Genomic DNA, 16350 nt, shown 5'->3' with positions numbered 1-16350 from the left:
AAAAAAAAAACGTTTAGTATTCTTTCTTGGAAATCTAGAAAAACAAAATAAAACATTTTCCCAACGTAAGGAAAAATCCCTTAAAATATGCTTATTAATAAACCTGCTAAACTCCTTCCAAAACCTGCGTGTGAGAGAGCAATGCCAAAAAAAGATGCATTACAGCTTCTGGAAGATCACAAAAACTGCTAATATTTATGTCTCTTTAAATTTTACCATAATGTTTAGCAGAGTAAATTTCAAACAAGCAGTTCTTAAATTAATTGTGAGAAAACCGATCAAAAGGCCTTTGAAAAGAGCTTTGAGCATCTTGACAAGATCGAAAGGTGCTATACAAGTACAACCCCTTTAATTAAAAAACAAAATGCAATTGTTATTGAGCATGCATCAGGATAAAATGCAAAAGGTTTAAGAAAATTGCCATTTTTGAAGATTTGATTAAAGTTATTAATGTGATGGCTTCAGCGCCAGCAGGATCCTGTTAGTTCTGGAATGTGACATTTGGCCTTTTAAGAATTACACTTTCAACATTTTACATATGTACAGTTCAATAATACCTTGACACACCCAATGGAAACATTGCGAGTTTGCTCCATAGTAACAAAACCAAAATATACATTTAGAAAAATACAAATATAAACTTTATTGTTTTGGGTATAAATTTAGTTAAAACACTTGGGAGTGGGCATCTTTAGGAGGAGCCACCTTTCCTTGACACCTTGGCCTTTGGGAGCAGGCTTGACTGGCTGTTGGGGAGCACACCACCCTCGGCGATTGTGACTGCTGCCAGCAGCTGGCTGAACTCGTCATCGTTCTTCACAGCCAACAGGATGTGTCGTGGAGTAATGCGCCGCTTCTTGTTGGCCTTGCTGGCTTTTCCTGCCATCTCCAGAAGCTCAGCACAGAGGTACTCCAGGACAGCTGCCAGGTACACTGCAGCACCGGGGCCAGTTCTCTTTGCGTACCTGCCTCTTCTGAACAGCCTGTGGACGCGGCTTACTGGGAAAGTCAACTCTGCTCTGGCAGACTGGGACCTGGCAGGTTTTGGTTTGCGAGCAGATCTTTTTTCTCGGCCGGACATCTTTGGGCTGTCTTTAAAAAAAGCAAAAAAGTAAAACAAACGAGTTTCAGTGAAAGCTAAATCCCCACATGGCACCAAAACAGTTAAATTCACGACATTCTAAAACGAACCCACTCATCAGCTCACAGCACAGTCACTGGATATTAAAAAAATAAAATTAAATTAAAAAAAAATCAAACAGCTTTTTATATCAGCCAACCATTAATCAGTTGATTAATGACACCTGGATCGAATGCTGAGCCTGCGTAAGGAGTTAGAAAAAATAGTCAACGTTTTATTTGTAATTTGTCTCTTAATATGATAAAACCTCAAAATTCAAAGCTATCTAGAAAAAAAAGAAACTCATCTGCATAAAAGGAAGTGCTGTATGTAACTCAGATTATAAACTGCTTGTGCTTTAGTTGATGGTATACTTTTTTTTAATACTTGTTTGATCCATCATCTTGTTTGATGATATGAACTCATGCTTTAACTTTATTTATTTTTCACTTTTAGTGGACACATTCTATGCACTTAAACATCTGTAGAAAAGTTACAAACGTGAGAAATGGTAGCACAGTGTATTAAAAAACCCACCAGCAGATGACAGCACAGGCCACAGATCTCGCATCATCCTGGTAAAAGTTTTTGCTGTTTTATTCAACTTCATTGGGCTTTTTTAAGGACTGATCCTTTTCAGATTTACACAGTTTGTGTGACTTTATTTTGTCCTTGCTCTGTGTGTTCGCAGGAGTGACAATTAATATTCAGCAATCACTCATTTCATGCTGTAGAGTGCTACTTAGTACCAAAGTTCATGCTCAAAAATCCAGGTATAAAATTCAACAATGTTCAGTCCGGTCATCTGAACAGTTTCTTTTTTTGCTGAGACGTTTCGTCCGTCATCCAAAGGACTTCTTCAATCTGAGGAAACACCAACAAACCGAGTCCCACAAACAGCACACTCCCATAGTGGGGAAAAAAAACACTACTTATTACTACTTAGTGTTTATTCACAACAATTTTAGAAACAGTTTTTCATAGAAATGTCTCGTTGGAAGTCTTCTCTGTTATTTACCTGTTATTTGTTGGTACCATCACAAAACAAGGTCTCACAATGTCACCCTCAGTCAGATTAACAGCTTTATTGATCCCAAGTTCACATGCAGCCTACCAGTTAATAAATTAACTTCTGGGGGGAGGGGGATAAAGCAGACTTAAAGAGTCAGTAAATAAACCAGAAACAGAGGTGCTGAGCTGGTGTGGGTCTACTCTTAGCCCTCGTCTTGATGCCTGTGTGTGTGTTGGGAGTTTTCCCCAGTAGATGAGAAGGTAGCTTCCCTGCGCATTCGGGTGTGGGGACAGACTCTGATGGTTGTTTGTGCCTATGCACTTTCAAAGTATCCAGCCTTCTTGAAGTCTTTGGCAGGGGTGCTGGAAGGTACACCAGCTGGGGACTCCTTTATTCTGCTGGGGGACTTCAATGCCCATGTGGGTAATGTAATGACAGTGTGACCTGGAGGGGCATGACTGGGAGGAACGGCCTCTCTGACCTGAACTCGCGTGGTGTTCTGTTGTTGGACTTCTGTGCTACTTGGTCCATCACAAACACCATGTTCAGACATAAGTGCACGTGGCACCAAGATCATAGATCAATGATTGACTTTGTAGTCGTGTCATCTGATTTGTGGCCATTTGTTTTGGACACTCGGATGACGAGAGGAGCTCAGCTGCCAACTGATCACCACCTGGTAGTGAGTTGGATCAGAAGGGGGAAGATGCAGGACAGACCGGTAGACCCAAGCGGGTACTGAGGGTTTGCTGGGAACACCTGGCAGAAGAACCTCTCAGCAAGATCTTCAACTCGCACTTTAACCGCACCCCAGCTGAGACAGGGGACATTGAGTCAGAGTGGGCTATGTTCCATGCCTCGATTGTTGAGGTGGCTGCATTGAGCTGTGACCGCAAGGTTGTCGGTGCTTCTTGCGGTGGTCATCCTTGAACTTGGTGATGGACAACCTGTGTTAGGGAGGCTGTTAAGTTGAAGAAGTTGAAGAAGCAGTCCTATCAGCCTTTTTGGCCAGTGGGACTCCGGAGGCAGTTGAAGAGTACCGGAGGACCAAGCGGTCCGCAGCTTTGGCTGTTGCTGAGGCAAAAGCTTGGATATGGGAGGAGTTTGGTGAAACCTTGGATCTCTGTCGGTTCCGAGGAGTTTCTAGCAAACCATCAGGTAGCTGAGGGTGCAGTTGACTTCAACCAGTGATGTTAGGATGGAAGGAATACTTCTCATACCTTCTCAATCCCACCGGCACATCTTCCATGGAGGAAGCTGAGTTGGGCTACTTTGGGGTTGTTTTTTCATTAACCATGGCTGAGGTTGCCAACATAGTTAAAAAGCTCTGCAGTGGGGCTCTGGGGGTGGATGAGATCTGCCCCAATGTCCTTAAGGCGCTGGATGATATGGGGCTGTCTTAGTTGATACGCCTTTGCAACATTGTGTAGACATAGGGTACAGTGCCACTGGATTGGCAGATGGACCCTTTGCTATGGGCTGTTCAGTATCTATACAAGCGGTGCAAGAGTTTGGTTTGTAATGCCATCAGTAAATTGGACCCCTTCAGGGTAGTAGTTGGACTCCACCGGGGCTGCCTTTAGTCACCAATTCTGTTTAACTTTCAAGGACAGAATTTCTCAGTGCAGCCAGGGGGCGGAGGAAGTCTGGTTCGGCGGCCTCAAGATTCCCTCTCTGCTCTTTGCAGATGATGTGGTTTTGTTGGCGTCAGTGTGCCGTGATCTCCAGCTCTCACTGGAGTGGTTTGCAGCCAAGTGTGAAGTGGCTGGGATGAAAATCAGCACCTCCAAATCTGAGGCCATGGTCCTCAATTGGAAAAGGGTAAATTGCCCTCATTGGGTTGAGGGTGAGGTTCTGCCTCAAGTGGAGGAGTTTGAGTATCTCTGGGCTTTGTTCCCAACTGAAGAAAGAATGGAGCGTGAGACTGACAGACGAACTGGTGCAGTGTCTTAAGTATTGTGAACTCTGTACCATTCTGTTGTGGTGAAGAGAGAGCTGAGCTGTAATGCAAGAGCCTCTGTTTACCGGTCAGTCTCGTTCCTACCCTCACCTAATGTATGGCCACAAACTTTGGGTAGTGAGCAAAAGAGTTATATTGTGGATACAGATGTTTCAAATGAGTTTCCTCTGCAAGGTAGCTGGACTCTCCCAAAGAGATAGGGTGAGTTCAGTTATCTGGGAGAGACTAGCAGTAGAACAACGGCTCCTCCACAGAGAGGAGTCATTTGAGGTGGTTCAGGCATCTAGTAAGGATGCTCCCTGGGTGCCATCCTAGGGAGGTGCTTTTGCCTTGACCAAATAGGAAGAGACCCCGGGGAAAACCCTGGACACGCTGGAGAGACTGTCTCTCGGTTGGCCTGGGAATGACTTGAAATCCTCCCAGAAGAGCTGGAAGAGGTGGCTATGGAAAGAGATGTCTGGGCCTCCCTGCTCAAGCTGCTGCCCCCAGGACCCGACTTTGGAACAAACAAAAGAAAATGGACGGATAGATGGATGAATAGTTGGATGGGTGGGATAAATAAGCCAATATAATGAAGTTCTTTAGGTCCCTCTGTGTTTTGTTTAAATATATTTTTGCTTTCTGTGTTAGCTGGTCTAACAGCAGTAATAAAGAATAAAGTGCTTCAAATGTTAATTTCATTAAAAAACCCTTCAACACTTACAGCATGTGAAGCAATGAAGCCCACAAAAGTGAGTTATTTATACTGAAAATGACCCTACAACAGTCCTTTTATTATAAACATTCACTGACGGCGAATCAAACACAACAGAAACTCAGGATTGAGTTGAAAAATGAAGAAATACTTGAGTATTCACTAGACTTTTTGAGTTGAGTGTGCTTGCCTGTCTTTAAGCAAAATATCTCAAGAACAACTGGATGGACTTAATGAAACTTTCAGAGAGGAGTCACTGAATGCATATCTGATTTATTTTTGAAGTCAACCCAATTCAAGATGGCCACCACAGCTAACTGAACTTAGCCTTGAAAGGGATCTAGTCTTATCTCATTTTCTGTCAAGGCAAGGAATATTAAACTAAACAAAAAATGATTGTTTTTTTTAACATCAGATCACATAAACCTGATTTACGGCATGAAAATAATAAATTTATAATAAACCCTTACATGTGCTTTTAATGAAACAATGCATTGTCATTATCTCCACTGTCCAATTTTTTAGATATACATCTTTTATTCTAACTATTTTGCTTCTGCTTCCATGTACTGATGTGCAGAGATGGAGAAGAAAAAGAGAAAGACCGTTTGAGTTCACTTTAAAGCGTGGCAACGAGCCAATCGCAAAGCAGCAGGAAGACAAATTAAGCAGGGACCTTCCCAGCAGGTCGTCCTTGGACCGATTGGATGCGATTCTGTTTAACCTCTCAACATCCTCTTCACACGAGGACGACAGCCGTTAGTGCATATCAGTGTAACGCTCAAGCAAGCTGCTGAGCTGTTTCCTGACTGAATTTATTTGCACTCTGCAGAGACCACTGCGCCGTATTAGACCGCACGTTGTAGTTTTTTTATTTTTATTTTTTTAATCATGTCAGCCGCCGTCATTGAGGAAAGCCATTGATTTTCATGCAGTTCTCCTGAGGATTTTGGTCTGGATAAAGGCTGAAGGCCTCCTGTATTTATTAGCAACAGTAGTTACTAACAGTGAAGTTTCCAGTCGGCTGCAGAGAGAAAAGAGAGGAGATGAAAGAAAAAGCAAAGGAAGCCATGAATGCAAAACCAGAAGTCACGGCTGCTCACAACTTTTGTTTGTATTTGTCAAAAATTTTCTATAAAAATAAATGCTACACTCATAAATTTCCATTTTTATTAAACTGACCATATTGCTTTTGTCTTTCAACAAGGCAAGTTATAGTAAGTAAGTTGTAGTTATAGGAGGTCACACTTTTTGATCTAAAATGTAAAAATGCCCATTTCTTTTGAGCAATAAACCTAGATATAGCTTTTAGGAGGATTGTGTTTTTACTTTGAGGTCTTGTTGTTTCCTTTTCCTCAAAAACTTGGAGACGGTACCAAATATTTTTAAAGGGAATAAACATCTGCAAACTTCAAGGGTTGTTTACTTCTGTCATGTGTACAACTGTACACCGTGCCGAGTAATGTGGGCTTATTAAACAAACAAAGTTTTGACTTGATATAAATCTGTTTGGATTGTGGTAAAGAATAAGACGGCAGGATTTTTTTTAGCTCCTTTTTGTTGCACTATTCTACAGCCTTGCACCTGATGTGGCATAATTCAATCTTTGAAATGCAGCAACTTTTCAAATCTTCAAATCTGCTTTCTAAACGATTCAGTGACTGTTCACTTTATTATCATCTTTCATTCAAAATACTAAGCTGTCAAAAGGTGATTGTGTGGCTCTTCTTACAGTCTGAAGTTAATAAAAAGTGAATTATTGAGTCATTTTCACCGAAACTGGACAGTGAGTCAAGCTTTGAGTGGTTCCACTTTAATCATAAAACCTTATGGATACACAGAAATGCCATGTGCAACGAGGCTCTTGGAGAGAAATATTTACTGAAGCTTTCGTGCACCTTTTACCAGGTTTTGTGCAAGTTTGTGGCTGTATTTATCAACCAATTACAGTGCCAAACTAGCATTTGTGAGATTTAGATACAGCGATCTTTGTACCTTTTTAAAAAAAAAAACTTGTATATGTACGTCAAAGAAAAAAATTTAGGATATATTTAAATGAACCACAAAAATCTTTGTGCAAGTCACCACATATATTTCCCACTACAGCGTGAACTTTTACACCTCACTTATGTGCGTTTCTGAGACAGGTGCATGGTGTATTCAGCAAGAGGGGAGACCATAAAGGAAACATCTCAGTGTGTGTGTAACTGTCTTAGTAAGCCAAAATAAGTATTTATCAGAACAGCTGTTTACTTGTAACTGGATCAGATAAGCAGCTTTGGTCATTATGGAAATGAGCTGCTTGTCCCAGTGTTTCTGGGTCAGTGTAGTTTTGGAGTCTCACCCAGAGAACCGGACTCCCACTATTTCTGAGTTGCAACCAGACGCTAAGCAACCTCAGATAAAAATGCCCGCTAGTCTGTTGCCTCCTGAGAAAAATGCCTGTGAGGTTGTGATTGTTTTTCCACAACTGCTTCTGAAACCATCTTAATTCACTTCTACTTAACAGACTTTTATAAAAGGAAGCTATTTTAGGAGCTAAACATATTCATAGGGTGAACTCTGTATATAGAAAGGTGGGTGACAGTGTAATTGCTGGTGTATGCATTGGTCTGTGTGTTCGCGAAATGAACCACTGGCCACATTTTAAGGCAACTCTCAGAAAGTAATTCATCCATCCATCCGCTTCTTCCTTTTTGGGTCGCAGGCAGGGCTTAATTTGAGCTGGATTCTGATGGAACAGGATACAGGAACTCTCTTATTTTGACAGGGTGTGTTCTGGTAACTGTTTGTTTGCATCCGGTAACTCTCAGGCTTACTAATAATAAAGTTCTGAACAAATATGACTGCCTTGCATGACAAAAATTTATTTTGGATGTAAATGGAAAAAAAAATACAAACACTAATTTTAAACACAACAGCCCCTTACGAGCTTCTTAATATCACATATGAGCTGCCCCTTCAAGTAGCATTTCTGCATTTACTCTTAAAAAATCTCTGCCCCTAAGAGTGGTGGGGGTGAATGCCGAGCTAACCAGGCAGTCATGCGCGGGCAGGAGCCCACAGGCAGCCACCTGGAGGTTTCACATCTGGAGTCGGACAACAACGAGGGACTGTGTCGGGCTCGGAACTGTCAAGTAAGGGGCGATGATGCTTGACAGAAGCAGAGTGTTTACAAATGTAGGTAAATGTAGATATTTAACAACCCGTTAAAATACACTAAAATGCAGGAAATCACATTTATTCAAAATTTTCTGGGGGAGGATCCCAGAAAGGACAAAGATAAGGATGTTAAGGAAAGTATGTTCAAAGATGACATGAAAACTCCACCCAGAAAAGTCCCAGGCTGGGATTTGAACCGGCAATCTCCTCATTGAAAGGCAACAGCACTACCAACTGTGCCACCATGCAACCCTCAGAAGGTTACCCTTTAATGAAAATCTGATTAAATTTTGAAGTCAGTCCTATTCGAGATGGCCACCAGAAATAGCTATACAGTAACTCAGGCAATTTTACAGACTTAGAGCTAAAATTTGATGAGATAGTAGCTGAGACTCTTGGAGTCAACTTTGTCTGTCTGTTGGCAAAATAGTACATGGACCACTGGACAGATTTGAATCAACTGGATTCAAATTGGCTATTGCAGCTAATGGCAGCTAATCCTTAGTAAACACGAGAAAGTTGTAGCTCTGTCAGATATACAGATTAGTTTATAGATGGTATGCTAGTAGCTGAGGTTTATTTTCAACACAGAGTGTTGCTAAATCACATGAGGTTTTGACACCAGGTTTAAAACTGGTTTGTGCAAGTCTATGGGCAATATGCATTTCCTTAAGGAGTGCTAGTTTATGGTTTGAAGTGTTTTGCCAATCCATTAAACAATAATCTAGCTATCATAAATTGGTATTTAGAAAATAAATCTTCCAAAGACACTTGTAGTGCCACTCATGGAGTTGATTTAGATTATGAAATTAGGTAATTAGATGAAATTCAGGGCAGCTTTTTTCCAGTTTCTGCTTTTAGGATCAAGGTAAAACCATTATCCATCCATCCATTCATCCATCCATGCCTGACATACTTTCTTCCTTTCATAATTACTTCCATAATTATTTACTTCCATACTTACTTCCATAATTTCTTATTTCCATATTTACTTATCGGTACATTCATTTTTACAGGTTACTTCCTCAGACAGTTCCTTCCTCGTCTTTGATGCACGGCTCAGATCTTGCTCTAGATCAATCATTACTGACATGCAGATAAAACAGCTGATCCTTCTCACGGAGAACGACTTAGAAGTGAATCCATTTGAACTGTGTTGAACATCATGGGCCAGAAGATAATGGTTTAAAAATACACATGTTGGTTTTGTGGTTTATTCTAACTTTCTTCTTCTGGTTGCAGTTTGAGTCTCAGATTTCCTCAGTGAAAGCAGAGGAAATTAAATCAATAAAAAAAAGTCATAATTTTGAATAAACAAAAAAAAATCTGAAAGCCATACTTACAAGATTAAATGTAATATTTTTATGCTGTAGTGATGTAATTTAACACATAAGCATTTGCACAAGACATTTAACATATGAAAAACTTAATACAGTAAAATATATTGAACAAAAATAAACGCAACACTTGTTTTTGCTAATTTTTCATGAGCTGAACTCAAAGAGCTAAGACTTTGTGTACAACAGGCCTTTTTCTCTCAAATAATGTTCACAAAATTTGTATAAATTTGTGTTGGTGAGCACTTCCCCTTTTGCCGAGGTAATCCACCTCACAGGTGTGGCGTATTAAGATGCTGATTAGACAGCATTATTATTGCACAGGTGTTCCTTAGGCTGACCACAAAAAAAGGTCATTCTAAAATGTGCAGCTTTATTATGCAGCACAATGACAGATATTGCAAGTTTTGAGGGAGTGTGCAATTGGCATGTTAACTTTTGCACTCTCCACAGAAAGGTTTAAAAAAAAAAAAAAACAGTTCCTCCCATGTTGGCAAGAATGTCCATGTTTTTTGTCTATCCTTCTTAGTTTTCTGTTCTGGTCCTTTCAGTCTTGCTCCAAATGGATTTAAACAAAATATCTCCACAACACAGAAGGTTTTGCTGCAGCTAGGCCTGTCACGATTATTCGCATGATAAATGAAAATTATCGACCTCATTTTCATTCATCATCTTTATCGTTTTGTGTCTCTCGCTTTCTACTGGACAAAAACCTCAACTCCATTGCTCTTCACTGACCCCTCCCTTTCTCTTTAAAATCCATTTTAACGATCCAAACATTGCGTTTTTGGATCGTTAAAAGCATCTAAGCTGAGAAGCTAAGCTACGAGCTAAGCTAACAGGCCGACCTCGGGAAAAAGCCTCTGTCTTGTCGAAAGCTGTTTGAAAAATGCTATGCTAAAGAGCTCAAACGACACTGTCCGCCATTTTGAAAACCGAAGAGAGACAGCCCATGTCATGTCAAGGGGCCTCCCTCACATTTTTCTTAGACACGCTGCTTGCACCCTCCCTATCCATCCTTTGGTTCAGACAGTCTTCCTGCTATCTGGTGGTCGAAAAAAGTGCTACACGCAAATCGTAAACTTTTCTTCTTAAATTTGACATTACTGATTGTCAAATTTCAATAGATATTATTGTTTATTGCAATAATTTCTGACACTATTAAATCACCTAGCAAAATTATTTATCGTGACAGGCCTAGTTGCAGCTACTGCATTTTGAGCTCACGTCAAGTGTTGCTGGTTGAATGCCCTCAAACCAGTCTAATGTGTCCACAGGATAGAAAATCTGAAGCCCCCAAATTAAAATTCTATTAGAGCTGGCTCTTTGGATCACTGGACAAGTTTCTATCATGTGTAGAGTTAATGTCGACCCCAAGTTAGCACACTAAGAAGGAAGACAGAGCCAGGCGTACAAAAGTAAGTGATTTATTTACAGGTGCAGCAGCCTCGGTGCTGGAAGGGAAAAAAGGACAAGGCGAGTATCTTGGTTCACTCAGAGATTTTGCACCAATGGTTTAAGTAACAGTAGAGGACATTTTCTTACTGTTATAATTTGTAGGAGAAGCCAGGGAGGAGAACGAGACAAAGTCCAGGGTTATCATGGAGGAGTAGAAGATCCGGAGGAGGTAAGGGTGTAGAGAGGAGCAGGTTGTATCAGTGTCTGTGGTTTTGTAGTTGAAGGGACAACGTTGATCCACAGGAGAGCTACGAAGGAACGAGGAGGTCTTGGGAAAGACTCAAACAAACAGGACGTCCCTGGAGAAGATCACAAGAGGTTAGTACTTAGTGAGAAACAGGTTAGTCAGCTGTCCATAAATTACCAATGGCAGGAAATGTCCCACTGGTAGAACGTCTGGCAGGAGCTTTTCTACATCATCAGAGCAGTCTTCTCAATCAGCGGCAGGTGGTGAGAGGTGGTTGATTGGTGCAGCTGTGGAGAGAGTGAGTGTGGCCGAGAAAACCCAGGAATCCTGCAGTTTCCATCCTCTTGATGAACGTGTCGCTGAATGGTGCCTCATAACAGTAAATGGGTAAAAAAACTGAGAATGAATTACTTAAAATCATTTCAAATTCCATACAAACTTGTCAAAAAAAAAAAGTTGTTTGTTTGTTTGTTTGTTTGGGGCAGATGGTGGAAGATACAGACTAATAAAAATATCAGAGAAAAGAACCAAAGTGTGAAAAATGAACCTTTTCTCCTCCTTTGGTTTTGGCCATTATATGTTCACACAAGTTTCTCAATAATTAGAAAAACACTTCTTTAAATAAAAGAGAGAGAGAAAGAGAGAAAATACAGGATGAGATTTAAAATTGGGTCAGAATTGTATCTGGCACTGAGCACCTACATTTGTGGAGTGACCAAAAGCCCTCAGATCTTCTGCCACGTCATTTGAGGAAGGAAGAAAAATGAAGGACAAAAGATTTTCCATCATCCTGCTCAGCCACCCATCCGTCCATCCCACCTGTGCAAAACTCCCAGTCCTCTCTACTTTTTAATTCTTCCATCTGGTGTTCTTCGCTTTCCTCTTTTTCTTCTCAGCTGTAGCTTGTTTTCAACTTGGATCTTTTTCTTCAGATTAAAAAAATAAAATAAAATCGGAGCCTTTTCCTGTCCTGTCTCTCTCCTCCTTACACCCTCGGTACCTCATCATCTAATGCACGCGCTCACCCAAAGAGGCATTCGCACACTTCATTTCTTTAAATATTCATTTCCGTCTGTCTGTGATGTGTTTAGAGGAGTTTCCTGTTCCCAGCCCTCCCATTTCCCTGAGAACCACCATGTAGGAAGTGACAGTTCTGGCAGTGGTTTCTTGTGCCCTCAGACTGGTCACACTCCCACCTGACAGAGGTCGACAGACATGAAAAAAGAAGGGTGGAAAGACACAGTCCTGGCGTGGCGGTTGCAGACCATTTAATAATAATGATGTCTGGATTTTGTTATAAAAACAATGTTTGTTATAGCTTTTTCCCAGGCAATATCCCTTTCTTTACGAGACCATCTGCACAATCTGGCTCACCGAGCAGGAGGTTTCCCAGAATTTTTCTAATTATTTTCACAGTAACTAGCAAGTTTGCACTTAGAAATTTATGGCTTGTTTTAGCCAACATAAACATATGAAACTGATTGGTTCAGAAAATATCTAAATATTTCATTGGAAATGCTAAAGACAGACACAAAAACTACAACATTTAGCTTCCTGAGTTTCTTCACCCTCGTTATGTTTTGTTGTCAGCATTTCATTTAATAAATAGATCAACAATCACAAAAACAAACAAATAATCCTTGAAGAAAACAATCTTGAGGAATTTGTGGAAATGTCACGTCATTCAATACACACTTACAATGTTTCCAAATATCTGGCGTCTGTACTCATCCCTTTAGTTGGCAGCTCAGAACACCACATACAGAACACCATGGACTTTGTGGATAAGGTGAGGGATGTCATCATGGAGACTGATGAAACAATGGTCTCTTGATGTCACATCACTCTTTACGTGCATTCCTGTTGATGATGTAGTAGAGGTGGTCAGTTTAAAATTAAAATCAGACACCACGCTGAGCAGCAGGACCACACTTTCTACAGAACAACTGTATCAACTCTTGAAACTGTGCCTGCAGTCAACCTACTTCACATATGGGGAGCAATATTATAGGCAGAAACATGGGTGTGCTATGGGGTCTCCAGTTTCTCCTATTGTTGCCAACCTGTACATGGAGGAGGTAGAAAAGAGAGCCTTGACGTCCTTTTCAGGGACACCACCAAGTCATTGGTTCAGGTATGTTGACGACACCTGGGTTAAAATTAAATCTCAGGAAGTCCAACATTTCACTGACCACATCAACTCTGTGGATAAATACATCAAGTTCACACGAGAAGATGTAAAAAATGGCAGGTTGGCTTTCTTGGACTGTGAGGTCTCAGTCTCTGATAGAGGACATTTGCAAACTGAGGTGTACCACAAACCCACCCACACAGACCAGTATTTGCAGTTTGACTCCCATCACCCTTTGGAGCACAAGTTAGGAGTCATCAGGACTCTGTATCACAGAGCAGACAGCATCCCCACTAGCTCAGGAGCCAGGCAGAAGGAGAAATCCTACACAAGACAGGCTCTAGAGCAATGTGGATATCCTAACTGGGCCTTCCTGAAAGCAGAGAAGAAACCCAAACAGGACTCCAGTCAGCCAACAGGTGAAAAGGAGGAACCCAGACCCAGACCAGTGGTCATTCCGTATGTTGAGGGGGTATCAGAGAAACTGAGACGTTTATTTTCTAAACATAACGTCCCAGTGACTTTTAAACCCCAAAATACATTACGGCAAAGACTGGTTCATCCCAAAGATCCAGTCCCCCGGCACAAACAGAGTAATGTTGTGTATGCTGTTCAGTGTCAGGAGGGCTGTGATCAGTCTTACATCGGGGAAACAAAACAGCCACTGGCCAAAAGGATGGCCCAGCACAGAAGATCAACACCATCAGGCCAGGACTCTGCGGTCTACACTCATCTCCAGGCCAGCGGTCACTCTTTCAAGGATGAAGATGTTCACATCCTGGACAGAGAGGAACGATGGTTTGAGAGAGGAGTAAAGGAGGCCATCTTTGTGAAAAGAAACCGTCCATCATTAAACAGGGGTGGAGGCCTCCGGGTTCAAATGTCCCCCTCTTACAATGCTGTGATTGTATCACTCAGCCCTCTGTGAACAGTAAACAGCCATCAGTGTGCTAATGATCCATTGTTAGGCTGATGGTCCTTCTTGAGCATGTGATCAGCTGGTTTTGGTTGTCAGCAGCAAAACTGGTTGATCCACTCTGAGAAGGTGTTATTTAAGAGACTGAGCTGAATACACCTCAGACTGAGGAAGTCTCTTGGATGAGAGACGAAACGTTTCTACATTTTTTTTGTTGATTTGCTTTGTTTTGTTTTTTTAAATGTCCAGAGTACCAGATTTAACTTTTTTAGATTTTTCTACCTGGATTATTGAGCATGCATCAGGTTACTCTGGTGTCATTACTCAGTATTGAATTAGACAATGGTTTTATAGCCTATTAGATAACCATTGTGAGACATAGATTTATGAATGTTTGAAAATGATACAATTGATGTTTGATGTATCAGATGTTTTATGTGTGGTATTTCAATGTACATTCAGGGGCCCTTCTGAATTCTATTTTGGGGCACCCTCTGCCACAGGCCAGGATGAGGAGCCGTCCACCTCCTCTGCCACACAGGCCTCTTCAGCAATGGTTCTGGAGCCTCAGGAAGAGAACAATCCACCTCAGCCACAAATGTGTCTCCCCATTTGCCTCTTCCTCCTCCCAGCAGAAATCTTCAGGTGTGTGTGTGTGTGTGTGTGTGTGTGTGTGTAGAGGGTGGTTGCATAACAGTTAGCAGCATTGTGCAACAAGTGTTCAGTTGTGCAGTTTAATTTGTGTTTCTTGTTTGAAAGGTAATGGAGTATATTTACTTACTGAAAGAAGGGTAAGGCTTTACATGACAGTTGTGCAGTTTAATTTGTTTCTTGAAGTGCAGCAGTGTACATTGTCTTATTCAAAAAAGGTTCAGACCTTCCTTGACAGTTGTGCAGTGAAATTTGTGTCTTAATAGTGCAAATGTTGCACACAGATTTTCTTAAGTGTTCTTCTGTTGGTGCAATTTAGAAATGCCTTATTTTAATTGGGGTTGTTTTCTGCAGTATTTATTTTTTGTATTGTATACTTTTAAATTCATGGTGTACAGTATTTATGTTTCTAACTCTCTGTGTTTATAGTTTTATTCTAGTTTCTTTCATTTCAATTAAAAAAAATAAAACAGTAAAAAATATTTTGAGTGTGTCAGAGGTACGATCTGTGTGATTGTCCATGGTAATCTAAATGATATGTCATGGTGTAGCCGTGTGTTCGTGTCCCTGAAGATGGAGGAGAGTTGGGTGATGTGGGCTAGGGGAGGGACAGCACCAGAGGGGTTGCTTGCCCTGAGCACCAAACATGCTAGGACCGCCCTTGGATGAGTTGAAAGGTAAAGCTCTTGATTTACTGGTCAGTCTACATTTAATCCTCATGTATGATCCTGAGGTATGAATCATGAGATAAATAGGATCCCAGATACAAGCGGCCAAACTTAGCTTCCTTCAAAAGGTGGTCAGGCTCAGCCTTAGCAATAAGTTTAGGATCTCCACCATCTAGAAGCCTCTGCTCCTTCACATCGAAAGGAGTCAGTTGAGATGAATTGGGCATCTGAGCAGGATGCCTCCTGGACACCTTTGGAAAATTTCTGGGCACATATCACTAAGAGAAAACCTTAGGGCAAGCTCAGATTTCTCTGAAAGGATGATATATCCTCTCTGGCTTGGGAACACCTTGGCATCCTCTAGGAGCTGGAAAGTGTTGCTGGGGAGACAGATGTCTGGATTTCTTCTATGGACCTGTTGCCTCCACAATCCTACCACTGATAAGTGATAAAAGATGGAGCTAGAGAGCGTAAGGCACAGTTCAGTTGATTTTTCTAAATTCTTAGGTTTGCACCAGTGGCTGGCCTAGGCAAGGCCAAGACAACGTGGATCACTGCTGTGTTTAAACAACTTGTTTATTTTTTTAACGCCTTTGAACCCCAAATTTTGCATTACAACATTTTTCCAGCTGAAATAATATGATAATCTTGGAAGGAGGGCCCCAGGCCGCACCAGATGTGCTACAGCTAGCTATGATTTTTGCTTGCAGTTAACTTCAAAATTCTATGAAAATGTTAACTGAATTTAACTAACAGCAATATAAAGGTTCATAACATTGTGTTTGCATTCACTGGTGGGAAATCTTTGAGATTGGAGTTGTTTTAAGATGACAGCAATCCATTTTGGTTTTGTTCCTGCACAAATAGCTGCTAGCGCCTCAATCAGGGCAGAGTTGGTCTTTCTTAAAACATGTTTAACAGCTAACATCTATCTGATATGACAAGTGATTATACTTGAGCATAACCTATAAACTGTCTGGTTGATCAAGAAAGACGATAATGTCAAAGCACTGAAATATAAGACTGCGACTGTTTAATATAAACGTTCCCATGC

The 16350-nt window shown here is 41.1% G+C and overlaps 1 protein-coding gene across 1 annotated transcript; it reads right to left on the bottom strand.

Moving 5' to 3' along the window:
• Window positions 1–633: 633 nt before the first annotated feature.
• On the bottom strand, window positions 634–1240 carry LOC119410625 (late histone H2A.2.2-like). Its single transcript, XM_037677511.1, has 2 exons — window positions 1192–1240; window positions 634–1092 (listed from the first exon to the last, which is right to left on the bottom strand). The coding sequence occupies exon 2, from the start codon at window positions 1079–1081 to the stop codon at window positions 692–694; it is 390 nt and encodes a 129-aa protein (XP_037533439.1). The 5' UTR covers window positions 1082–1092; window positions 1192–1240; the 3' UTR covers window positions 634–691.
• Window positions 1241–16350: the final 15110 nt, after the last annotated feature.

Source organism: Nematolebias whitei, chromosome 6 (assembly GCF_014905685.2).
Source record: "Nematolebias whitei isolate Nwh7 chromosome 6, NemWhi1, whole genome shotgun sequence".
In the NCBI taxonomy this organism is placed as follows: domain Eukaryota; kingdom Metazoa; phylum Chordata; class Actinopteri; order Cyprinodontiformes; family Rivulidae; genus Nematolebias; species Nematolebias whitei.
The sequence above is the reverse complement of the archived record's forward strand: the minus strand, read 5'-3'. Positions and strand labels throughout refer to the sequence as shown.